Source organism: Zonotrichia albicollis, chromosome 27 (genome assembly GCF_047830755.1).
Source record: "Zonotrichia albicollis isolate bZonAlb1 chromosome 27, bZonAlb1.hap1, whole genome shotgun sequence".
NCBI lineage: Eukaryota > Metazoa > Chordata > Aves > Passeriformes > Passerellidae > Zonotrichia > Zonotrichia albicollis.
The window spans coordinates 2397374-2424510 of NC_133845.1; the positions used below are offsets into that span (position 1 = coordinate 2397374).

Consider the following 27137-nt stretch of genomic DNA (forward strand, 5'->3'; position numbering starts at 1 on the left):
AGAGCTGAGCTGAAGGAGGTCCCATCTCACCAGGGGATGTGACCCCACTATGGAGAGGAAAATCTGGAGCTTGGGAAGAGCTTTGGAGTGTCCAGCTCTGGGGACAAGGGGACAGCTGCCTAGCAGGGGTGACACAGTTCCAGCTCTGGGTAAATCCTGCTGGTTTTTTTGGGAGATGAGGAGCAGAACTGAGCTTGGAGGACCCTGATGCCATCAGGGGATGTGACCCCAGCATGGAGAGGAAATCTGGAGCCTGGGAAGGGTTTTAGGGTGTCCAGCAGGGTTTGACAGGTCTGGGGACAAGGGGACAGCTGCCTAGCAGGGGGTGGTGACACAATTCCAGCTCTGGGAAAATCCCACTGAGATTTTGGGCAGGTGAGGAGCAGAGCTGAGCTTACGGGACTCTGATGCCACCAGGGGATGTGACACAAGGGTGGAGAGGAAATCTGGAGCCTGGGAAGAGCTTTGGGGCATCCAGCAGTGTTTAAAAGCACTGGGGACAAAGGGACAGCTGCCTAGCAGGGGGTGCCACCCAAGCATCCACAATTCGCAGAGGGGCAGAGCAGCTGGGGGTGACAAGGAGGGGACAGGGAGGGGACAGGGAGGGGACAAGGAGGGAGAAGCCCTGGTGTGCTGAGGGCAGGGCCATGCCTGCCCTGCCCGGGGGAGCAGCAGGGTGGGCAGGAGCGGGGACATCGGCGACAATCCCTCCGCGGAGCTCTCCTCGCACGCAGCAGCTCAGGGCGCCTCGTTGGAGGTGGCTCCGTTGCCTTTGTTGACGTAGAAGGGCCGATAATGGGACTGCAAGGGACAATTCGGGGCACGTCAGTCTGACCCCTCCTTTTCCCCTCCCTTCCACCCTCAGCTCACTAATTCCCGTCTCAGTGCTGCAAGGAATTGGATTTTTGAATTGGTTTTGATAATTTATTTATTTTATTTTTATATAGTCTAATCTGTATGTGGTTTATTTATTTTATTTTATTTTTATATAGACTAATAATAAATAATTTTATTTACTTATTTTATTTTTATATAGTCTAATCTGTATTTTAATAATTTAATTTTAAAAAATTTTAAATCAATTTAAATTTGAAATTAATTTAAATTAAATATAATTAATTAATTAAATTCTACTAACTTAACACTACACTTTTAACTATAAGAATTTAAAAATACGTGTTGATTAATATAATACTATATAATAAAATGTTTCTATTTTAACTTAATTTTTAAAATATTTTATGTTATATATTTACATTATACTATAATTTTAATTCATTATGTTATAATATATAAATAATATATATAAATATATATAATATACATATATAAATATATATAAATAGTATACATATAAATAGATAGATATATATAAATATTATCCCTGGCTGCACAATCTCCAGCCTGGCTGTGAATATCCTCCCACCACTGAAGGAATTCAGGAAAAAAAAGGGGTTTTAATGTCCATTTGGAAATATCCCCCAACCACTGAAGGAATAACCATGGGATTCAGGGGAAAATTGATGTTTTAAAGCCCAGTCTGCCTTGGGTTTGTTCTCAGGTGCAGAAGGTGGGAAAACCCCCCAGGCCAATTTGGTGCAGCCCCATTGAAGAGCAGGAAACCGCAGAGCAAGCCCAGCCCATCTCCCTGCTCAATGTTCCCTTTTGTCGAGATGCTTTTCATTTTATGGCTCTCATTTCCAGCAGAATTAAAATATAAAAGAGGGGGGGCTTCATTTAAAACAGCTCCCTGGGTGTGAAAAAGACCTTCCTCCTTAAACAGCCCAGTCCTTTGTGAAAATTCATATTTACAGACCTTTTAGGGTGTAGATTACTTAAGTACACATTTAAAGGCTGGTTTAAAAGCCAGATTATTGGCCCAACAGACCATAAAAGCTCCTGCAGAGATACTGCAGTATGTATTTCTATTTTGGTGCTTTGAAATGCTTATATTTATCAGCTCAGTTGTTGGGTTCAGGGCTGTGTGGTGAATATTGGCTATAAAAAGGAAATGGTCATTATAAATGTGTAAAAAGGAGAGGAAGGGACACAGGGAAGGGGTGGTGGGTGAAGTTACTCAGATTTTCTCAGTGGGGATTAAAGAAAAATCACTGGGAACACCATGGTGATGATGTTTTAGATCAAACCCAAGGCAGAAGGGATGGCAGAGTTTTGCTGGTTTGCTGCAGCACCTTCAAAGGCTCCAGGCTGGATTTCCAAGGAACATCCCTTCCACAGGAAATCTCCTGGGGAGCCTTGAGAATGGGGCAGATCCAGCTGCAGTCCTCAATTTCTACCTGCTGTGGTTTCCCTCAGTGTGGGAATGATCTCTGCTCACTTCCACCAAACACTAAATCAGCTCTCACAAAACGTCGGAATGACAAAAAAATAAATTAAAAAATTGTTTCACTTCTGTTGACAAAAAGCTCCACAATCTTAATTCAGATCACGCAAGGCCTTAATGCAGCACAGTGTGAATAAAACCGGATTAATTCAGTGATCCTAGGGCAGTTTATTTGAGACTACAAGCCCTGAAAGGTCACTGCCCTGTGCCCCTTATCATGGTCAGTGTGAAACCAGGGGCTCAGAGATGCTCTGGGGATTTCTGAGCCCTCATCTGGCATCCTGCAGGACAGGATCACTTTGCTGTGGTTGTTTCTGGTGTCACTGACACTCTGTGGGTGCCACAGAGTGACACAGAGTGGGTGACAGGGAAAAGTGCTATCAGTATCATTTTACAGCATTTGCACTATCCCTATCTCCTGCATCATATTTTAGACCAAAACCTTCTCAAAACATCATTTTTGCAGCATTGATCAGCACTGGGGGTTAATCTGCATCCTGAACAGGAGCAGTGGGGCTGAAATTTTATTTCCACATTCCCAAAGGACAAGGTGGGTGACAAAGTGGGTGACAGGGAAAAGTGCTATCAGTACCATTTTACAGCATTTGCACTGTCCCTGTTTCTGCATCATATTTTAGACCAAAACCTTCTCAAAACATCATTTTTGCAGCATTGATCAGTGCTGGGGGTTAATCTGCATCCTGAACAGGAGCAGTGGGGCTGAAACTTTTATTTCCATGATCCCACACAGGAGCAGTGGGACCGAAACTTTTATTTCCATGCTCCCGTCCTTCTTCCTGAAGCTCCCCCAAGAAAAAAAAATTCTTCTTTTCCTTACCAATACAGACTGCTTGGAGGAGGATTTCCACGTCTGTGGCGTCACCTTTGCAGACTGGTGCCTCACTATGGAAGGGTAGGCTGTGACAACACAAAACACAGTCACACTGGTGGCAGCCCCTGCCACTGCCACCGCCGTGGTGTCCCCAGGAGCAGCAGCAGGACTGGAAGTGCCACCCCATTAGTTTTGCATTGCTCAACATGGAAATGCAGCCGTGCCCCGGGTGGGACACACAGACAGCCGTCAGACAGATGCCTCTGCCACCACCCCATCAGGCAGGAAAAGGCAGGAGAGGAGGGCTGGCTAATTAAAACGTCTGAGGAATGCAGAGAGGTGGAATGCAATCAGCCCAATTAAATTCAGGCCGAGTCCCAGAGTCAGCGTTGTGGCTCTCGCAGAGAGCACTGCAGGCTGGTTAATTAGTGCACAGAGCTGAGCCTGGCCCTCCTGCAGCTCCTCTGGCAGCCTGAGAAGCCCTGAGCCCCCTGCAGCCCCCCAGAAATGTCACAGCCAATGTCACCATGGCCCAGCACCCCCAGTTAATCACACCTGACTCTGCTTGGCAGGTTCTGGAGCTCCTGGATCCCACCCTTGGTGGGAAGTGACAGCAGGGTGATGAGATGGTGAATGAGGGTTTGGTTCTGGTGAGGCAGCTCCTGCATATTTTTCTTTTTTATTTTTTTTTTGGTGTTATTTTTCACTAATGAAACTAGAGGGGCAAATGGTGTCTTCCTCAAGAATCATCTAAAATTTATCCCTGCCCATTACACACAAAATTTAAAATCCTGGATCCTGCCTCTGGTGGGAAGTGACAGCAGGGAGATGACACAGTGAATGAGGGTTTGGTTCTGGTGAGGCAGCTCCTGCTTTTTTTTTTTTTACCTTTTTTGTGTTATTTTTCAGCGATGAAACCAGAGGAGCAAATGGTGTCTTCCTCAAGAATCATCTAAAATTTATCCCTGCCCATTACAAACAGAATTTAAAATCCCTCCACCTGTTCCTTAGATAAAACTTGAATGGTTTTTAACGCTCCTTGCTGCCCTGCTTCAGCTGAGTCTCTCCTGTGCAGGTGAAACTGAAAGTGAGACCAAGGTGTGGGACTGCTCCGGGAAGGCAGAGCAGGATTAGGGGGTTTGGGACCCCAAATGGGGCAGGAAGACAGAGCAGGATGAGGGGATTTGGCACCTCAAAGATGCCAAAAGGTGCCCAGTTGGGAATATCCCCCCATCACTGAAGGAATAACCACGGAATTCAGGACAAAAATGGGGATTTTAATGTCCTCCATCACTGAAGGGATAACCATGGAATTCAGGACAAAAATGGGGATTTTAATGTCCTCCATCACTGAAGGAATAACCATGGAATTCAGGAAAAAAAATGGGGGTTTTCATTTCCAGTTGGGAGTATCCTCCTTAGAGGATAAGGGTACCCAAGAGGTATTAATACCTCTTATTACCAGGAAGGCAGATTAGGGGGGTTTGGCACCTCAGAGGGGTGGGAGGAAGGCAGAGCAGGATGAGGGGGTTTGAGACCCAAAATGGGGCAGGAAGGAATTTTAGAGGAGTTTGGCACCTCAAATGGGGCAGGAAGGCATTTTAGAGGAGTCTGGCACCTCAGATGGGGCAGGAAGGCAGATTAGGGGGGTTTGGCACCCCAAAGGGCACAGGAGGAGGGGGGACAGTCAGTTCCTAGTACCGGTCTTAGTGAAGAGGCTCCCATCAGACTGTTTGCTGAAGTCACCGGGCGGATTCTGTCCCACCGAGGAGAACTGAAAAGGCAGCTTAGTGCCATTGCCTACTGGAAGATAAAGAGGTTTTTGTTATTCCAGGGCTGCAGGGGGCAGCTCCAAACACCCCTGTGACACTGCCACGAGTCCCTTGTGCCTCTTGTCCCTTTTCTCTCAGGGACAGAGGCAGGTGAGGGCAGGCAGCTCTGTGTAGCCACGATATTCTCTGAAAAATCCTTTATTTAGGATTTTTCCTCCTGAGAAGCTGAGAGGCCTCAGGAAAAAAATGCAAACATTGATTATCTGCTGCTGTGGAATGCAACAGATGCATCTGTGATTGGTCTCATGTGATTGTTTCTAATTAATGGCCAATCACAGTCAGCTGGCTCAGACTCTCTGTCCGAGAGCCATTTCATTCCTTTTCTATTCTTAGCTGCCTTCTGATGAAATCCTTTCTTCTATTTTTTTAGTATCGTTTTAACATAATATAATAAATATATATATAAATAGATATATAAAAAAATATATAAATATATTAAATATATAAATAGATATTAAATATATAAATAGATATTAAATATATAAATATGTATAATATATAAATATGTATAATATATAAATATGTATAATATATAAAATATATATAAAATATATAAAAATATATAAAATACATAAATATATATAAATATATATTTATATATAAAATAATATATCAAGCCTTCTGAACCATGGAGTCAGATCCTCATCTCTTCCCTCGCCCTGGGACCCCTGTGAGCTCTGTGTGGGTGTGAGGTGATGCCAGCCTCCAGGCAGGGCCCAGCCTTGCTCCTGAGAGCCCCAGAGTGCAGGTGTGGCTGCAGAGCAGCTCCCTGGGGCAGGAGGGATGACTCCAGCACTGCCCTTCCTCCCAGCACTGCAGGCTTCCTCCAAAAACCATCAAAGCTTCCCCTGCTGCCCTCCTGAGAGCAGCGAGATGAGAGGGAGCCAGCCCTGGCTCAGGTGTGGCTCTGAGTCACCAGAGCTCCCCAGGCAGGCTGGCCCTGGCTGATTCCAGGGAGCAGCAAAGAATGGACCTTGTAGGACCTTGTAGGACCTTGTAGGACCTTGTAGGAACAAAGCAAAAGAGGAAAATGGGAAGGGAAAGGAAGATGGGCATCTGAGAAGAAAAGGCATGAACATGGGCCAGGCTGTGTCCTTGAGAACACAGGATACTCCAGTTGGGAATATCCCCCTGTTCTTGAAGGAATAACCACTGAATTCAGGAAAAAAAAAATGGCGGTTTAATATTCCCCCATCGCTGAAGGAATAACCATGGGATTCGGGAAAAAAAAATGGCGGTTTAATATTCCCCTATTGCTGAAGGAATAACCATGGGATTCAGGAAAAAAATGGGTATTTTAATATCCCCCCCATCAGTGAAGAAATAACCACAGAATTCAGGAAAAAAATGGGGGTTTTAATCTCCAGCCTGGCTGGGAATATCCCCTCATCATTGAAGGAATAACCACTGAATTCAGGGAAAAAAAATGAGGGTTTTAATATTTCCCCATCAGTGAAGGAATAGCCATGGAATTCAGGTAAAAAAGAAGGTTTTAGTGTCCAGTTGGGAATATCCCCCCATCACTGAAAGAATTCAGGAAAAAAATGGGGGTTTTAATGTCCCCCCATCAGTGAAGGAATAACCATGGAATTCAGGGGAAAAAAATGGGGATTTTAATGTAAAGTTAGGAATATCCTCAATAGAGAATAAGGATACTTAAGAGGTATTAACACCTTTTATTAATAAAAGGTGTGATAGAAAGAAGCACCTCGTGCTTCTGAGACTGGCTGGGAGTACTTGGAGTCTCCTCCTGCTTCTGCCACCACCTCCTCGGGGTGCTCTGAGTCTTCTGGGGATCTTTACAAACTGCCTCCTTTACAAACACACACAAAAAAAGGAGTTTTGCACCTCATTTTTCTGTGACCAAGCAGAACCAGGGGCGCCTTTCCCTGGCTGGGCAGTGTGTGATAGCCCAGCAGGAGCTGGCTCTGGGGTTTGTAGGTGCCAGGGCAGCTGAGAGGGCAGCAGGAGAGGTGGGTTAGTGAGGCAGGAAGCTGTGGCACGGGGGGTTAGATCCTCTCAGGCTGCAGGCAGAATTACCCGTACCAAGTGTTTCCTCGGTCGCTTGGAAGGAGGAAAATTCCCATGACCGTGGGTTGAAATTGGCTGTAAAAACAAGAGCATCCAGTTCAGCAGCGGGCTCCTGACGAGGCTGTGCCTGGCACTGCTCTAGGAAAGGTGCCCACCGAGCTGCGAGCAGCCCCAGAGCAGAAATCTGGGCCCAGGCAGCAGAGGAGAGCCTGGGTTTTACCAATGGGTGATGGGGAGTGGGGAACAGAGAGAGAAAAACTTCTCCTGCACTGAGCAGAGCTGCCAGTGCCACAGAGCTGCAGGTTTGGGTTTGGGTACTCAGATGAGAGCTCTGCAGGCAGAGCTTGGGGTTCAGAGCTCCACAGGCACCGGGACAGGAGCATTTCCAAGCCCTGTGTCTGTCCCAGGACAGGAACATTTCCCTGACCTGTGCCTGGTGTGTGTCCCAGGACAGAACATTTCCCAGGACAGGAACATTTCCCTGCCCTGTGCTTGGTGTGTGTCTCAGGACAGAACATTTCCCAGGACAGGAACATTTCCCATCACAGGAACATTTCCCTGCCCTGTGTGCACCAGAATAGGAACTTTTCCCTGCCCTGTGCCAGGTGTGTGCACCAGGACAGGAACATTTCCCTGCTCTATGTGTCCCAGGACAGGAACATTTCCCTGCCCTGTGTGTTCTCCAGGACAGGAACATTTCCCAGCCCTGTGCCTGTCCCAGAACAGGAACATTTCCCTGCCCTGTGTGTGCATAAGAACAGGAACATTTCCCTGCCCGCTGTGTTCCCCAGAACAGAAACATTTCCCAGCCCTGTGCCAGGTGTGTGCACCAGAACAGGAACATTTCCCAGGACAGGAACATTTCCCAGGACAGGAACATTCCCAGCCCTGTGCCAGGTGAGTGCTCCAGGCTCCCACCAGGACACAGACTGGTGTGTAGGGGAAGGCAGTAAAGCCCTTTGAACACCGAGTAAAGCAAAAAGAAGGATCCTTGGAGCTGCTCTGCTGCCATCCTGTGGGCTGCTTCTCTATTTGTGTTTCTGTGTGCACAGTTCTGTTTAAGATGTGTTTCTGTGCACACAATTCTCTCTCTTACGTGTCTGAGTCCCTTCTACTCTTCATTCCAAGATGATTTTTCCAGCCTCCTCCTGGTTTTGGCCAAACTGTTTGACACACCAGGAGAAGAAATCTCAGTGGGAGAGGACAGAAAGGAGTGTGGAGCAGCTGGACAGATTGTCCCTCTGTCTTTGGGGCAGTGTTTGAGTGTGGAGCAGCTCAACAGATTGTTCCTCTCTGTCTTTGGGGCAGTGTTTGAAGTGTTTTATGCCCCTCTGCCTCATCCTGTCATCCCTGCAGTGAAATATTGGAGCATAAAATGGTTTGGGTTGGAAAGAACCTTAAAAATCATCTAATTCCAGCCTCTGCCATGGGCAGGGACAGATTCCACTATCCCAGGTTGCTCCAAGCCCTGTCCAGCCTGGTCTTGGGCACTTCCAGGGATCCAGAGGCAGCCCCAGCTGCTCTGTGCCAGGGCCTCGCCACCCTCACAGGAAGAATTTCTTCCTAATATCCCATCTAAACCTCCTCTCTTTCAGTTTGAAGCCATTTATTATGAAATTCAGGAGTCTTAAATTTAAGCAGGGTTTAAACCCAGAAGGTTCAGCTGGAATCCAAGCAGTTCCCCAGTCTGGGCTGCTGTAATTAGCACAGAGCATTCCTCAATCCAGCAAACAGAATTTCCACTGTGGCCTGGGGCAGACTCTGCAGTGACCCAGCCTGAGAACAGGGTGTGTAGCAAAGCTGCCATGAGATATTGGAGATTCCAAGGGTGTGACACAATACAAAGGGTGGTCCTCGTTTTTTCTCCCTCCTGTTTTTTGGGATTCTTGAGCAGAGATGCAATCAGCTGCACTGCTGGACTTGGCTGCCACAGGGACAGGGCACAGAGAGCTCAGGAGGGTTCAGTGAGGATGAGGATGGTGCATTATTCATGAGGTGATCCTTGGCCAGCCAGCCTGCAAGCCAAGTGGGTCACGTCTCCTGCTTTGCCTACTGATTCACCCTGCTCCTGAATTCCCTCCTAGAATGGCTCCAGCAGCTGGATCCTGCTGAACCCTGGCCCTGATGGGCTCTGGGTGCAATCTTGGATCATCTGGATCCTTCCTGAACCCTTTCTCTGCTCCATCCCCACCCAGCACAGGCTCTGGGTGCAATCCTGGATCAGCTGGATCCCTTCTTTTTTCCCTTCCTTTTTGCCAGGCTGGGCACTGTCCCCACCCCAGGGGATGACACTGCCTGGTGTTCCTCATTGCCACATCCCTTTAAAGCCTTTGGGGCTGTTTCCACCTGAAAGCTCCAGATTTTGGGTAGAGATAAGCTCAGATTGTGCTGGGTTAAAATTGATTTTCAAGCTTCCCTCAGGGTTGGAAAGTTTTGGGTGCAGGGCTGAGCCTGTGGTCTCAGCACAGGGCCTGCAAACTCTGGGAAAGGAGAGCAGAAAAACAAACACAGCTCTAAAAAAATCACCTGAAAGCACAGGGCCTGGAAATCCTGGGGAAGGAGAGCAGAAAAACAAACCCAAGTCTAAAATATGCCACGGTGCCCCTGAACTTGGGAAGAGCCAAGTTGAAATGGGAATGCCAGCCCTGCTCCAAACATCCTCAGGGAGCTGCCAGGCGTGGGCTGAGGGCAGAAAAGGGCAAATTGGCAATGCAGACAAAGGGCTCAGTGTTGGGGTCTGGGTTATCCTCAGGAAACACCAGCACAGGGCAGGAATGTGCCCTCAGGGGCTGTCCCTGATGCCATGGCCCTGTCCCTGCTGCCATGGCCCTGTCCCTGCCCAGAGCAGCAGCTGGAAACACCTGGCAAACCCAGCAGGGCTGAAATTTGGTCACTTTTTCAGGGTGGTTTGGTGCCACCTTTCCTGTTCTTTTATTCCTCACCCTGCCTGGGCTTTCAGCACTCTCAGCTCCTTGCTCTGGATGCCAGTTTGGGAATGCCAGCTGTGATTTTAGAGCTGGGTGTGTTGGAAACATTGGTTCACTCCAAAGATTCTCCCTGCAGTGGCCACACTACAAACGGGACATAAACAAATCACCAGGGCTCTTGTCAGAGCTGACAGAGGAGCTCCAAACTCCTGGGTTTGGGCTTTTTTTAGTACATATTCCTTACTTCTTCTGTCCTCTCACTGTTAGGAAAAAATATGTTTGGTGGTGAAAGTAAAATGCAGCTTTCACTTGATAGCACAGAGAGATAAGCTTTGGGTGGAGAAAAACACTGATTTTAACCTGGAAACCCATGTCAAAACTCCCCTATACTCACTCTTGGATAGAGTTCAGCTATTTCAGCTCTTCCCCATAAAACTGAGAACCTTTTCTGCCTGCTTTGAGACAAAAGCTCTGTAACTGGCGAGAAAACGTGCAGAGGGATGGATCTGATGTGGAAAAGTGCAAATTTTGGGCTGGATCATGAGTGAAGTTGCTTTCCTGAGGTGGAAGGGAGCCTGGCCAGCTGTGGGATGCCATCCTTACCTTTGGGAGACAGGAACATGGAGAATCTCTTCAGGTTGTCAGGCTGGTTCCACTCGTAGTTGTTCATCATGAACCGGTGATCCCCTGGGGAGGGAGAGCAGGGCATGAATCACAGAATCACTGAATTAATCACTGAATTAATCACTGAATCACAGAATCTCAGAGACAGAGACATAGAATCACAGAATTGCAGAATCACTGAATCACAGAGTCACAGAATTGCAGAATCACAGAGTCAGAGAATCACAGAATTGCAGAATCACAAAGTCACAGAATTGCAGAATCATAGAACTGCAGAATCACAGAACTGCAGAATCACAGAGTCACTGAATCTCAGAGACACAGAATCACAGAATCACTGAATCAGAGTCACAGAATTGCAGAATCACAGAATCTCAGAGACACAGAAATTGAATCACAGAATCTCAGAATGATGAGGTTGGAAGAGACCTCTAAGATCATCGAGTCCAACCTGTGCCATAACACCTCAACCATAGCACCAAGTTTCATGTCCAGTCTTTGTTAAACACATCCAGAGATGGTGATTCCACCACCTCCATGGGAAGAGCATTCCAGTGCTTTATTATTCTTTTGGTGAAAATATTTTTCCTAATAACCAACCTATCCCTTCTCTGCCATAGCTGGAGACTGTGTCCTCTGCCTCTGTCAGAGACCAGCCCCAGCTCTCTGCAGCCTCTCTTCAGGAAGGTTTAGAGAGCAGTAAGGTCACCTCTGAGCCTCCTCTTCTCCAGGCTAAACACCCCCAGCTCCCTCAGTGGTTCCTCACAGGGTTTGTGTTCCCAGCCCCTCACCAGCCTTGTGTTTGAGCATCTCAACACCCTTCCCAAACTGAGGGGCCACAGCTGGACACAGCATTCAGGGTTTGCCCTCACCAGTGCCAGGCATGGGGGCAGAATGAGCTCCCTGCTCCTGCTGCCACACCATTCCTGACCCAGGCAGAGCCATTGGCCTCCCTGGCCGCCAGGGCACTCTGCTGGCTCATTTCAACCGGCACCCCCAGGTCCAGGGAGCACAGGATGCACTTTGGGGGTCTTTAATCCCCCTGGGGCATCTCTGTCTGGGAGCTAAAGCAGTTCTGGAGCTGGCCAGGGTCTAAAATAAAAGATTTCTTCTGAGACAAAGCCCAGGTAAGGCATTCAACCTCCCAGCAGACACAGGATCTTCTAAAATCCATAGGGAGACCTGAGGGTTGAGGCATTTTTACCAAAATGATGTTGTGTGGTAAAAAATGACTCCAAAAGTTTGAGTTTGGCTCCTTAACTGTATTCACCTGAGCACAGCCTGGCTGATGGAGAACTGCCACTCTTGAAAGCCCCAGAAATCACTTCTGGGGGGTTAAATGGGTTGGCTTCTCCAGTTTTCAGAGAGAGATGCTAAAGCTGAGCTGCAAACAGCTCTAAACTCTTGGGCAGGGGTGGCTGGTTCAGGTTTCATGGATCAAACAGCCTGGGTTTGGGTTTCTGACACTGATAAAGGCAATGAGGCTTTATCACCACACTTGCTCATGAAAACATTCTTTGGAGGCCTCTACAAACCTATTGTTCTCTGCAAGGAAGTAAATTCGGTTTTTGTGTTTAAATAGCTCCATTCTTTGATTCTCAAGTCACTGAACAAACTTTTCTTTTATTTCTCCCATTTCTTTCAGTGCTATTTAAGCTCCCTGATTATTTGTCTCCTCACCACACAGGTACCTGTTATGACAACTAAAAGGACATGGATTCCCTTTGGAGTCTGCTATTAAGCAGCTTTCATTCCATTAATATAATATTTCTTCCTGGGAAGTTTTTTTTTACAGTGGAAGATCAAGCCAGCTGCAAATGAATTTGTTGCAGTGACTCAGGGGGAGTCTGAGTTAATAACTCCACAGTTCCTTAATGGATTTAATTCCCTGGCAGCCACTGGATGCAGAGTGCTGCCCTCTTTCATCTGCAACCATGGCTTGGAGAATGGAGAGCTCTGAAGCTCCTGGGACTGGCCATAAATAACATTTCCCAACTTTTCATTAGGGCAGGATCCAAGCTGAGTCCCTGGTAAAGCACCTGGAAGCACCTAGGTTCCTGGCAGGAGTTAAAAACTATTTTGGCACTTGGATTTTATGGATTTCAAATAAAAACAACGGCTTCTGGCATCAATAACATGGAGGAAACCCCAATTAAAATAATCAAGAAGTAATCAGGCTTTATCCTGAGCTACCAGAACCGAGCAGCTGCAGAACCTTGTTGAGTTTTAAAAATGTCCAAGGTAAATGCTCCAGGACTGGCAAAACCCAGCAGATGGGAATTCTGCACAGCTTCAGGTGAACAAAGAAAGAAAAATACACAGAAGTGATTTTTGCATCTGTTTGTCATCTTTTGGTATTGAGGTATTGTCAAATTTCTCGGTAATTCTGGAGCATGTGGAGTGTTGGGAATTTTAATAGGAGTGTTGCAGTGATGGAAGATGAGTAATGTTCAATTTTTGGTGCTACTTTAAAGGCAGGGGGAGTTTTAAAACCTGCATCTAGCTGTGCATCCTGGGCACTTTGGGATCCCTGACCTTCCTGAAAGGTTGGTCCAGAAGGATCTGGTCCATTTAATTCATGTCCGATGAAGAATGATGGCTCTGTAATTATTGATACAGGAGGGGTCTCCATTAAATATTGTGAGTTTGAGTGGATTATCAGCGATTTTGCAGATCTGCAGCAGAGTTCCTCATCTCCTGTGTTGCCTGAGCTGTCCTTGAGGTTATTCCTGCACCTTTTGGCCTCCCACATCCTCCTGGAAGAGCAGGGTGCCACTTATCCTGATATCACCCACTGCTGCCCTGGTATTGGGCTTCCTCAGTGGCTGGGAGATTACATCCAGGTGAGATAACCAGGTGAGATCACCACTCATTGCCATCCCTGCACTCCTGGACAACCATCCAGGTGAGGTAACCACTCCTTGGCATCTTTGCACTCCCTGGATAGCCATCCAGGTGAGGTAACCACTGATTCCCATCCCTGCTCTGCTGATAACCATCCAGGTGAGATCACCACTCATTCCTGCTGCCCCTGGCTAACCTTCCAGGTGAGATAACCTCTCATTGCCATCCCTGCTCTCCTGGACAACCATCCAGGTGAGATAACCACTCATCTCTGCTCTCCTGGACAACCATCCAGGTGAGATAACCACTCATCCCTGTTCTCCTGGACAACCATCCAGGTGAGATAACCAGTGATTTCCATCCCTGCTCTCCTGGACAACCATCCAGGTGAGATAACCAGTGATTTCCATCCCTGCTCTCCTGGACAACCATCCAGGTGAGATAACCACGCATCCCTGTTCTCCTGGACAACCATCCAGGTGAGATAACCACTCACTCCCATCCCTGCTCTCCCTCTATAACCATCCAGGTGAGGTAACCACTCATCCCTGCTCTCCTGGACAACCATCCAGGTGAGGTCACCACTGATTCCCATCCCTGCTGCCAGAGGTCATCCCCTGGGATTAGGCTACGTGCCCAGGGTTACAAAGGTCTGGGAAGTGCAGAGAGCACAGCCCTGTTGTGGTGCCCTGTCCTGATCTCAGGTGTGAGTGAGCAGGATGTCCTGAGCAAGACAAGTCCTTTATTCACAGCTAATTGTGAGGAAGTGGGTTCTAAAGTTCAAAGATTGGTGTTGCTGATGTGGTGGTGGCTGTGAGCTCTCTGTTCACCTTAAACACCACTGAGGTGTGGGGAACAGCCTGGGTCAGGGCAGGCAGGAAAGCTGTCCCCAGGTGGAACAGGGAATATTATCAGAATCATTCCAGCTCAAGTTGTAGCTGAACACTCAAATTAAACCCTTTTTTACTTGGAAAATTAGATTTTCAAATATTTCCTTCTCAGTGGCAGGTGCTTGCAGGGTATTTCAGTGCTGGAACCCTGCACTTGTAACATTTGATGTCACACCAGCACCCTCCAGCTGCTAACTGAGTGTACAAATGGGGTTCCAAACGTGCCATCCCACATTTCACCTGTGTGAATTCACCCTTCACTGAGCTGCCTCTGCAGATCTGCAGAGTTTCCCCTCCTGGAAAATGTCCTGCTAAACTTCCAGGAGGTGGATGGGCCCTGGCACAGGGCAGGAGGGAAGGGTGGCTGCTCTTGACTCCACACGTTAAATGCTAAACGTGAAACCCTAAAATGAACCAAAACCCAGGGAAGTGGGGCCAGTTTGTTGTCCTGTATGGGATAACCTAAATCTGGCAGTTCAGCTGATTCCATGCCCACACAGGAGTGGCAGAATAACTCTGATATTCCAGAACTCACATTCTAACAACTCTCACCTTCCAGAATTCATTCCAGCTTCAGGAGTGGCTTCTCCCATTTTCCCCCCAGGTCTTTGCTTGCTTTCTTCCTCACCAGGAGTGCTCACCACCCTCACCACCCCTGAGCCTGCCCTCTGGGGAAGCAGGGAGGGGAATTTTGGGGATGTTTTACCGTTCTCCATGTGGTTCCTCTCGATGAAGTTGCGGCCCAGGTCTGCCTTGCAGATCTTCTCCACGTGCCTCATGCAGACGTTGAGGAGATCATCCCTGAGCAGCCCCATGGATGGGCTCATGCTCTCCCCTTCCAGCAGCACGCTGTAGGTTGGGAGGGATGGAGGGGGCACATAATTCCTCATCAGAGCCCCAAATTCCTGCCAGAGAAAGGGATGGCATTAATGAGGAGCATAAAGGTGTGGAGGCTGAATTGGAGGGAGCTGGTTGGTGTTGGAATCCAAAAGTGGAAAGGTGTTACAGTTTTTTTCATGAAAAATCCTTTATTTAGGATTTTTTCCTCCTGAGAAGCTGGGAGGCCTCAGGAACAAAATGTAAACAATGGTTATCTACTGCTGTGGAATGCAACAGGTGCATCTGGGATTGGTCTCATGTGGTTGTTTCTAATTAATGGCCAATCACAATCCAGCTGGCTCAGACTGTCTGAGAGTCACAGGATTTTATTATCATTCCATTCCACTCTTTCCTTACAAGCCTTCTTGACACCGGCAGTTTATACACAGAGTTCACACATCTCACACCTTTTTGGGCTTGTCTTTGGGACAAATCCTGTCCTCACAAGGACAAAGGAAAGGGAAATGAGGGTATATAATAGTATATAAGCACAGGGTATATAATAGCATATAAGCACGTGTAGGCCACAGTAAATTTGGATTCTGATCACCACTCAGTCTCTCCATCTCCCTCACCATGAGAGTTCACACATCTCACACTTCCTTGGGATTGTCTTTGGGACAAATCTTGTCCTCACAAGGACAAAGGGAAGGGAAATGAGGTCTGTGTCACCTGCAGGAAGAGCACGGAGTCGCTGATCTGGTGGATCTGCTCCCTGTTCTCCTTGTCCTCCCGCAGCAGCTTCGCCCTCTCCTCCAGCTCATCCACGATTTCCTTCACGTTCTCCGAGGCAATCTTCTCCCTCTGGTCCAGGGCAGCCTTCACCTCATCCCTCTGCCTCTCCAGGTCACGGATCAGCTCCTTGAAGTGCTGGTCCACCGTGGCTTTCTCGTTGGTGGTGTAATTCTGGGTGGGGAAGGGGCACAGAGAGAGGAGGCAGCGGGAAAGAGGAGCAAGAAAATATTAAAATTCCACCGAGTTCTTTGCTAACAGAGAGACACAGAGGGGGATAAATCCAAGGATTCAGCATTTAGGGTATGGAAACTCCAGCTAGGCAAGTCTCAGCTGCAGGAAAGTTGTGCCAAGAGAAGCAATACCTGTTCCTGCAATATTCACATGGATGCAGTCCAAAAGGGCCACTGCCTTCCCAGAGGTAAGAGCACATCTCCAATTTCAATTCATGCACTCACAGGTGACATTTAAAAACACTCTGTCACCTTCTAAATCAGGGCTCTGGCTCCTGGATTATTTGAGGACCAAATTCCCACCATTTCAAAGGATGAAAGGTGCTGAAACTCTTTTTACAAGCCTGACCTCGAGGTGCCTCTGAAATATTCCTCAGAAAGACTGGGGATGTAACTATATTGAGAGTCAGAATTTCTAGGTCAGGTTTCCAATAATAATAATAATAATAATAATAATAGTAATAATAAAGCAGATGAAAAGCAGAGCTGGTGAGCCAATGTGCTTGCACCACATAAAAGGGAGAAGAATGGCTTTGCCTGTTAATATTATGCAAATTTTCTGGGGTGTCTCCAACTTGTGCTTTCACTGCTTTATTCAGTTAGGCTATAAATGAAAAAAATAATACCATGACTCTATTCCAACCCTTACCACGGTGCAAGAATTACAAAGGAGCCCTCTCTCAGCATGGAAATAAGCTGTTCCACCATAAATAAGATGTTTGTGTGGGTAAATTCATCTGCTCCTGCTGTCTTATCTCAGTTTGGGCAACCCAAAGCCCTCCTGCAGCTTATTTGTGGATTTTGTTTCTAAATCTGCCTGGCTACTGGTGATGGAAGGGCCACAAAGGACCTAAAAAAGGAGCCAGAGCAGGGAGGTGCCTTGGTTTTGTATCAGGGCTGCATCTCCCCGCAGGGAATGTCGCAAGATGACTTCAGTGGGAGTTGTTGTTTCCAAGATTTGGCTGGGAGTTTGGGGATGAGATAAGGGCTGGGGAAGGATGGAGTGAGGAAGGGATGGAGGGATGAGGGAGAGGAGGGGAGCAGGAATTGGGGTTCACAGGAGGGAGAGGGGAGCCCCTCGAACGCACCTTGATGCGGTCCCTCTCCTTCTGCCACTTGTCCACCTCATCCTCCACCTCGATGATCTTCAGCTGCAGCTGCTCCTTCTGCAGAGACAGCTCGGTCTGTGGGGAGAGCAGAGGAGAGGAGATGAGAGGGGAGGGAGCCTGGTGAGCTGGTGGTCCCTTCCACCAGCCCCAGCCTGCCCTGCTGTGTCACTCTTGCACAGAGAATGACACAGGAACAGGGGAGAGGCAGGATTGCAGAAAGAGCAAAGAAGGGTTTATTCAAGAGAGCCACATGGTTTTTACAGAGTGATAGGATAGATTCTGTTTGATTGGCTGCTTAACAAAAGCACCTTTCTCACACACCGTCCTTGAGAAGAACAGAAAGACAAAGTAGAACAACACCACCTGCAGATTGATTGTGCTTAACGAGTTCTCACATCCTCACAACTCCCTGAAAGTTCTCACAAGCCACTGTGAGAAACCCTTGCTGTTTCTCTCTGTCCCACAGCATCCTGTCCTGGGGTGATGTTATGATGCTTGTACCCCCATTTGTGTGTGCTGTTTATGCTGAATATCATATTCTGTGCCTTCAAAACTGGCTCTGAAAAGTGAAGTTTTGTTTTTGTTTTGCTATCAGCCGCTCCCCCACAGCTGGTGGGACACAGAGATGGGGCAGTACATGGTGCTGCTTTGCTTTTTGCTTTGCTTTTTGCTTTGCTCTTGCTTCTGCTTATCAGTTACTTTAGCTCAGCAGCCCAATTTTTCCCTGGACTGTTTCTCCTTTCCCTTTGTTGGACCAACTTGAACCTGCTCCAGTCTGGGACCTGGGAACAGCGAGAGTTTGCACCTTGTGGCTGCAGCAGCTGCCCCAGCACCGGAGGGACTGAGAACAGAGAGACCACCCCCAAGAGAGACTTTCTGAAGTTGTCATCTTTTTCAGAGTGGTGACAGAGCGGTGCCACCCAGTATTGTTCATTCTGTGTGCTGGGGAGTGTTTTCCTGTTAAATAAGCAGGTTCTTTCCACTTCTCTCTGAGGAATCCCTCCCAAACTGGTTGGTGTGAGTTTGCTTTCTGGAGGGGCCCCCTTTTGGGAGTTTTTCTCCCCAATTTGCCCTAAACCAGGACACAAATCCTCACTGCTGTGCTGAGCAGAGCAGCAGGGAGGTCCAGCTGGCATCACGTGCTGCCAGCGGGCACCGACCCAGCAGATTCAGCAAAGCAGCAGCACCCACCTCCCAGGCTGCCTTTAATCACATGGGAGTCATGAGCTGCAGGGGAAAGGAGCTGTTTCAAAATTCAGCTGTGTGTGCAGAGCAGGGCCCAGCCCAGGGTGTGCCTGTGCAGCAATAACAGTTTTCGTGTAATTACGGAATGACGTTGGACGAGTGTTGCAACAAGAGGACGATGCCTCCGGCAGGAATTCTGTTTAGACAGGATTGTGGATTAATTTGCTCTGAATTGAGAGCTTTCATGTAGCGATGGAGCTGGGGAATGCTTGGAAAAAAAAAATTGAAAAGGAAAAAAAGAAAAAGCCACAAAAGGAGGAGGGAAGAGGTGTAGTCAACCTGCTGGGCTGAGATCAGCAATTTCACTGGGATTATTTGCATTTTGTTGTGCAGTGGATTCCCAGAGAAGCTCAGAGCTGGGACCTGCACAGGAATTGGTGGCACTGTTTCCCTGCATCATTTTTTCCCTGGATCAGCCCTGGACTTGGATGTTGTCAAATCTTTGCCCCATTAACTCCAGCAATCCCTCCCTGGGTTGTTCCCATTCTCCATCCCTGCCCCACAGATCCTTCCCCAGCCTTTGCTGGGGCATTTCTGCATTTCATGTGTGTGCAGGTTGGTCTCAGCCATGGCTGGAGGCAATCTGGCTGTGGGACACCCAGCCCAGAGCTGTTGAGGAATTCCAGAACTGGCAGAAATTCCGTGTTCTGTCATGTCAGGAGAGTCCTGAGAACCTGCTGGTCGCGTGGGATCTTCTGCAAAATCATTAAATTCGCCCAAACCACTGAAATTCAGGCCAACAATTAGAGGCATGGATGGATAAATCCACTCTCACACTCCGGCTGTCCATCCAAGAATGCGGTGGAACATGAAAATCTGGGTTTTTATTGATCAGAGTTTGAGGGTTTCCAGTTCTGCACTGGAAATGAAGAGCAGGGAAGGAGCTGTGAACCAGCCCAGACAGGAGCTGCTGTCCTGATGCCAGCCAAGTGTCTGAGCAGCCTCTGGTGCTGGAATCCAGCACAGCTGCTCTGAGAGCCAGCAGCCCCAGCTGCTCCAACCCAGAACATCTCTGTTTGTGGAGGGACAAGGACTGGATGGTGGTTTGGTTGCCTTATAAAACACAGGAAAAGGGGGCAGAGAAAAGGGAAGCGTGCTCAGAGGTGTCTCAGTGCATCCTCAGATTGTTTTTAGGAGTTAGGAGAGCACTGGATTTGTAAATATCACCCACACACCCTCAGCAATGGCCTGAATGCTGCCACGAGCTGATTCTCACCCTCTGCAGGGATTCAGGGCACACAGGGAAGGATTTTGTGGCACAGCTTCACCAGGGAACCCACATTGGCTTCCAGATGAGAAAATCTGCCCTGCTACTGATGGAAAGAACAAAGAGAGGAGTTTGATCCCGTAATTTTCACATTTTCAAGACAGTGACTTGGAGGAACTCCTGCTGGTTTCCACTGCCACGTGCAGGGGGAGATGTCCTGTGCATGGGGACTCTGCACAGCAGGGAAACGCAATGAGATGAAAATGGTTTAGATCCTTTTATCCACTGCATTAACCAATGTGAGAAATTACACCCAAATTCCAGGGATTTCCTTGAGCCGCATCCAGCAGGCATTGATTGCTTGTGAAGTGAAAAGCTCATCTCCAGAGCAATTATTTCCCTCCTCATCTCCAAAAATCAGGACATCCTTTTAAAAAATGATGCAACATCCTTTTTTAAAGATGTGAAGTCCTACAGAGAAGGATTGGAAGGAATTTTTTGGGAAGAGCAGAACTTTCACAGCCACACAGACACTCCAAAACTCAAGGGATTTACAGAGAAAAGGACAGGAAAAAAAAAATCAGGTGATGGCGGGAAGGTGGTGATAACAATATTATGCTTTTATGGTTCCTTTTTAATTAAGATGGGTCTCCAAGGAATTTTGGGAACTATTATTTGTAGAAGTGCTCGTGACTCCCAGCAGTTCAAACACCCCCCAGAAAGGTGGTGTGGGGTGGAACAGCCACTTAGGAGCAGAGGCACACAACAATTTGGAGCAGGTTTATGACTTGCAAATGGAAATTACAGAGGTGGCCCCAATGGCCAGGATGCAAATCCCACACTCAGCCAGATCTGGCAAAGGGGAAACGCCAGCACCGTGTGCAGCAGGGGCAGGGGAGGTGAGGGGAGGTGGGGTTGTGGCGTGCTGCATGAAATTAAATAAATACTACAAAAAAAAATTACCCTAAACATAGGGAAAAAAATGTTAAATAGAGGTGCAGGGAGAGTCTGGAATAGTGGAAGCAGTGGTGGCACGGGCAGAAGGGTTCTCTGGAGGTGAAGCACAACACCAAGGGTTCAATAGGTGATTTCCTGATGGTTTTAATGCCTTTTTTCTGTCTGGGAGGTTGCTTTGGCTGCCCATGTGTATGACAGAAATACAATCACAATATGGGGGCCACAGGGGTTGGGGACAGGCAGTGCCTCAGCTTCACTCCCCAAGAGAAAACTCCCATCTGTCTTCACATTTCTCAGATTTTCCAGGCTCAGAAATCCTTGATGGACCCTCTAGAACAAATCCATTGGAGGATTTGGGGTTCAGAAGATCCTAATGAGAGATAAAACAGCAACGCCCCCATGGTGGGGGTCCCCCCAGAGCAGAAATAACAGGAATAGTGTGGGAAATGCCAGAAAATCCAGATTTATACAATTTTTTGAGCACAGCAGGCTGAGAACCGAAGGCACTGAGAACCTTCGCGCTCAGAATGGATCCCCTATTAGAGCCTCAGCTAATTAGGGCAGTTGAGAGGCTTCAGTGAAAGTTCAGAGTGTACATCCAAGGAGCTGAACCCAGCCCTGGTGCTGTGGAGGAGCTGCAGATGGGAGATTACAGAGCCCTGCACGATGATGCAAGCGCTTTGTGCAAGGAGGCAGCAGCAGCACAAGCAGCATCATGCCCTGAACACCCTGGGCACAGCCCTGTGTCCCCAGCTCTGCTCATTAACCAAGGGAAAGCTGCACAAAGTGCTGCTCCAGCTCGTTGTTCCCAGTGCAGGGCCAGGCTGGAAAGTCAGGGGGATATTTGGGACGTGATTCCTGCAGGGTGCACAACTGCATGTTCCCATCTCAGTTTCTGTTAAGCAGAAACCCCTGAAAACTCTGCCAGCATCCCATAAAATGCCACTGGAAAAGCTGAGTCTGCACAGCTTGCTTTCAAACAAGTGGACTTTGTTGGAATTAAATAGAATTAAACCTTCCAAGGTTTAATTTTGTTTGCTCTCTGCTCAGTGACAGCGATGCAGGGATGGAACCCCTCTGGATCCATCTCTGGGTGCACAACTGCATTTTCCCATCTCATTTTCTGTTAAGCAGAGAGGGCTGGAACCCCTGAAAACTCTGCCAGCATCCCCTGAAATGCCCCTGGAAAAGCTGAGTCTGCACAGCTTGGAGAGAATTCTTTGCTTGCAAACAAGTGGAATTTGTTGGAATTCCACGTGTTTGAAGGCAAGGAATTCTCTCCAAGAGTGGAATTCCTTGCTTTCAAAACAAGTAGATTTTGCCTGGATTCTGCCCTCAGTGTGGAGGATTAATGCAGAATTCAGGCAAACAGACAAATTTATTTTGAGCTGTGCCCACAGAGCAGCCACAGCTGGTGCAGGTAAAACCTCCCAGCCACGCTGCAGCACTGAGAAAAGCCCCCAAACTCTTCCAAAATTTAATTTTGTTTGCTCTCTGTTCACTGACAGAGTGATGCAGAGATGGGAACCCCTCTGGATCCATCTCTGTGGATGGTTTTCTTCAAAGCCTTTGTAAAAAAACCCTTTTCAAAGCAGCTCTGTGGGAAGGAGGAACACCCAGCTCCCCTTCCTGTACCCACAGCGAACTTTGCTTTAAAAGATAAAGAATTAGAGCAAAAAAAAAAACAACCAGATCAAAGTGGTTTTCAGCAGAGCTGACCTGGCATGCTGAGCACCAGGGCTGGAGCTGGAATGCGATGCCAGGTTGTTTCCAGCTCTGGGACTGGCAGGCAGAGGTGAAGTTGTCTCCTTTGGAGAGCAGCCCTGTAAAACAGGTTTGGGATGAAGGATCCCCTTTCAGGATGAAGGATGCTGGCTCCAAGGGGGGCTCTGCTGATAAATCAGGGTTTTATTGGCCTGGACAAGCTGCTGTGGAGCGTTCTCACTTTTCAGGTGTGAGTTGTTATTCTCCAGCCTCACCGATTTTTTTTCCTGGCTGGTTTTTTTGTGCTGGTTCTGGTGCAAACTGTTACTTTTCCTCTAAAGCTGCAGCAGGAAATGAATGCAAAGTGGATCTGGGGAGAGCATTAAAGGTTTGCTGGGTAAAATAGGCAAATAGCACTGGGTGGGAAGTCAGGACAAATGTCTGTGTCTGAGTCCCTGTGCCTTTCTCTCACTTGTGTCTGCCCAGCAGGAACAGGGGGTGAGTGACTCTCACCCCAGGCTGCTGAAAAGTGGAAGATGGGGCTGTGCTCTCTGTCTGGGACAGAGATATCAGGTTTGCACTGCCCTAACTATAGGTGTCTGTTCTGGCTTGTTTGCATTCCTCTGCTCTGTCTGCTCCGTGAGACAAACAGCGTTTCCTAATTCCTTTCTCTACAGCACAGCCCCTCTCCTCCCCGCAGCAAAGCCAGGCTGAAATCTGCATTAATTCTGCAGGTCTGAAGGGCAGATGCACCTAAACCAAGCTTATTCTGTGACACTTTTGTGCCACCAAATCGCTGAGCCCCCAGGTTGGCAGTGCAGCAAAGCAAACCCCAGCTCTGGAACCCTCCCCGGTTCTGGAGCCACAGAGCAGCCAGGGGTGAGGAAATCCTTGCAGATAAACCCTGGACATCCAGCAAGGTGTGAAAGGCTCTGTCAGGACACAGCTTTGTGCTGGTCACCACTCCAGTGGCACAAGATTTGGAGTTTTAAAGTGAAAAGTTCTGTCAGGACACAGCTTTGTTCCAGTGGCAGGATGGATCTGGATGAAAAGCTCTGCCAGGACACAGCTTTATCCCAGTGGCAGGATGGATTTTTGAGGTTTTCAAGCCCCTCTGGAGCTGCTGGGATGCCAAGTTGGGAGAACAGGGCAGGGATAGGGTGACCTGGTGTGAGGTTGTGATTTATCCCTCCCGAAAGGGCAGCAGCACCAGGCACCCTCCCAGTTTGTGGTCACAAATTCCAGCTGGGCTGATGTGATAAGGAGAGGTGTTAAACACCAGGGGCTTGGAAATATTCATTGCTCTTTGTGGCTCCTGCTGAGGCTCCACCTCTGGTGAATAAATCAGGGCTGGGAACAAGCATTTGTAGGCAACAGCTTTGCTGCTAATTGTTTTTGTCTGAGTGAATGCTCGCTCGAGTTACAACACGATCAAACTCTGTCAGGAGAAACTCACACATGGGCATGATTCATGTTGATAAATCCTAAATCCTCTAGGCTGAGCAGCAGCAAAGCTGAAGGTGGCAAAAAGACTCAGAGACAAGGAATCAAACAGCATTTAAATCCCATTCTCTGCTCATGCATGGCTGTGCCTTTAAAACCAAGGTGCTGGAGGTGTCTCCAGCACAGGAGGAAGGATCTGAGCAGCTTTGCTTCCTCAGGAAGCATCTGCTCACCTCGTTCCAGGCAGGAATTGGACACCTTGGCAGACACCAGGCACAGCTTTATGTCAGGGCTGACATCAAAACCACGAGTTCAGGCAATTATGGAACAAACAGCAAGGCTGGCAGGCCCTGCAGGAATTTGGGAAAGGCTGTCTGAGACGTGGAAAAGGCTTTGTCTGGTTTCAGCAGGGCTGCAAACTGGAGATGACAAGGCAAGAAAAGACCAGAGGAGCCAGAGATAAGCTCTGCACAGGATGCTCTCTCAGCCTGATGAGGTGAATCTTCCCAGCTCCTTGGGAAGAGCAAAGTTGTCCTTCCCATGAAGGGAACTCAAGGATTTCTCACAGCAGGAACCTCTCTCTGCCTGGTCACCACATCACAGCACTGGTTTGGGGTTTAGGAGATCTTAGAGCCCTTCCTGCTCCTGACTGTGTGACTCCAGGCACCTTGTTTTATATAATTAATATTTTACAGCTCTCTTTATTGGCGTCTCTCCTGTCCTGTCTGCTTAGAAAGTTTCTTCCTTTTACCACGGGGATGTGCAGCAACGAACGTGGTGAGACCCTGATTTTTTGCTAGAACAAGTGAAATCCTCCTCATCCACCCAGAAAGCAAACAACAGGAGGCTTTGAGCAAACAAAAGTGAAATCTCCCTGGATGTCCATCCTCTGAACCTGTCACAGCAACACTTCAGGGGAAATGATCAAGTTTCGTGCTTGCACCAGGGTTTGTTTTTTTTTTTTCCATCTAAACTTCAAAAGATTTTTTCCATAGGTGTGGCTCAACAGAAAAGAAAAAAAAAAGCCAACAAAACCTAATCTCACTCTAATGAGCTGAGATAGCAATTTTCAATAGTCATTAGCAGCCATGAGTAACTTTAGCAGCCACTGATTTGACAATTTGTATTCTGGAGGTGCTGATCCTGACTTTCTGTGGGCAACACCACACAAACACTGCCAAAACGCAAGAATATTTTTAAAAACTTGGCATTTAGGGCTTTGATTCAGCCTGTGCTGGAAGTCAGGTGTGCTGGCAGCCAGGTTCTCCATCCCTAAATGCAGCTTGCAGAGCTGTGCTGCTGCAGCCAGGATCAGGAGAACACCAATCCCATGGAAACAGCAGCCAGGAAATATCAGTTTCCACTAAACACTTCCCACTAGCACCACTGCATCCAGGATTCCACCCCAAAAATGACCTGGGAGCAGGGCAGCAAAGGCTGTGCTGTGACACCTGCAGGCTGCTAGGAACTTAAGGAATGACAGGAGGAATGAAAGGAGAATAAAATTACCTCTTTGCCCGCCTTCTCGATCTCCACTGTCACCGTGCTGTGGTTCTTGTGCTCCTGGAACATGCAGAGGTAGCAGATGCACATCTGGTCTGTCTGGCAGAACAGCTCCATGGTCTTGCCATGCACGGGGCACTTTCTGGCCTCGAAGTCCCTGATGGGGTCCAGCAGCTGGTGGTCCCGGAACGCCGCTCCCTCCAGGTGGGGCTTGAGGTGCAGCTCACAGAAGGAGGCCTGGCACACCAGGCAGGACTTGACAGCCTTCTGCTTGTTGTCGATGCAGGAGTCGCAGAGAACGTCCTCCAGCTTCACGCGGGGCCGCGAGCCCGCCGCGCGCTCGGCCTTGTTGAAGGGTCTCCTCAGGTCCCCCGTCTCCACCAGGGGCAGGGAGGATTTCTTCAGGTCCCCCGTGGAGAACAGGGACTTCCTCCCTTCCCCGTCAGCGGGCAGGAAGCTCTTTTTGGAATCCAAGGAGAACAGGGACTTCCTGAGGTCGCCCTTCTCCGGGAAGTTGAGGCCTGGTCTCCTCATGTCTCCGATCTGGCCGCTGTTGAACTGCATCTTCTTGGAGTCGGCCGAGTCCATGCTGAAGTAGGTTGACCTCTTCTCGTCGGATGACTCCACAAACTGAATGATGGGCCTCTTCCAGTCACTCCCAGAGAAGAGGGAGCTCTTGATCTGCCCTGTCTCCAACGCAGCGCCGCCCGTGCCTTTTATAGCTTCTTTCTCGCCTCCGCCAGGGCTCGTGGCCTTCTTGGCCTCCTCTTCTTTTTTGGGGGTAGTTGGGCTCTTCACGTCCTCGGGCTTGCTGGCGGTGCCGTTTGTCCTGGCTGCACTCCCCGTTTCCATGGCCTAAACGGGTTTGTAGGGGTTTCTCTGCTCGCTCTCTGCTCCAGCTCCCGGCTCTCAGCCCCCTCCAAGGCAGGCAGGCTCTGCCTGGTGCTGCTCCCAGCCAGGAATGGCTCTGGAATGCAGAATTCAGGGAACCTTCCTGCCCCAGTGACGCTCCCCGAGGAGGAGCAGCGCGCCCGGATCGCGCCCAGGTGGATGCAAGGGGGAAAGAAAGGAAGGAGGAAAGGAAGGAGCAGACGTGGAGGGATCAGAAGAGCTCCAGCTGTGCAGTTAATTATACAAGGCAGTCCACACCCAGGAACATTCTTGTCTAACCAGGTTGGGGAGGAAGGGCTGTTTATATACATAGAAATGTCTCCTTCAGAAAAAAAAAAAAATAAAGAAGAGAAAAGAAAGAAAAAAAAAAGTCATTTTCATTAAGATGTAGCAACCAGTTCCACCACTTGTTTCAAAAATAATTTGGTTCCTTCCTTGCAGAGATGGGCAGGGTCGGGGAGTCCACAAGATGCCCAAGGTGGGTTTGTTAACTGGGTCATAGCCGTGCACCAAAATAATTAGGGTTGTAATTAAAATGAACGCCTAGAATAAAGCATTCTTCAAGCAGGCTCCCCCCGGGGCTTGCTGTGTTCAGGAGGGAGGAGAAATTCATGGTTAATGCTGGGTTTAAACTGCCCTATTATCTTTATTTTGGTTTTATTTTGGGTTTGTGCAAGGTCTGTCCATCTAGACCTGGAAATAACCCAGCCACGGATGAGAACAGGTCAAAATTGGCTGGGCCTGCTTTTCCCACAGGCCAGGCAACCTCCAAAAGATGAGTGGTGAAATAAAACCTCCACTGTGTGCTCTGAGATAGGTGTATCCCATGTAGCTCTTCCCATAAATGCCCTCAGAACTGGAACACACCTGGAAGAGGAACCATGGTGCAGCTCAGATGGTCAAAATATCT

General features: G+C 48.3%; 1 protein-coding gene across 1 annotated transcript; it reads right to left on the reverse strand.

The window, feature by feature from the left end:
* TRIM29 (tripartite motif containing 29) lies at positions 1-26208 on the reverse strand. The gene is made up of 8 exons (XM_074527773.1): positions 25343-26208; positions 17257-17352; positions 15876-16109; positions 15031-15229; positions 10570-10653; positions 4878-4979; positions 3183-3262; positions 1-801 (listed from the first exon to the last, which is right to left on the reverse strand). Exons 1-8 carry the CDS (start codon positions 26186-26188, stop codon positions 739-741), a joined length of 1704 nt encoding a protein of 567 aa, XP_074383874.1. The 5' UTR covers positions 26189-26208; the 3' UTR covers positions 1-738.
* Positions 26209-27137: the final 929 nt, after the last annotated feature.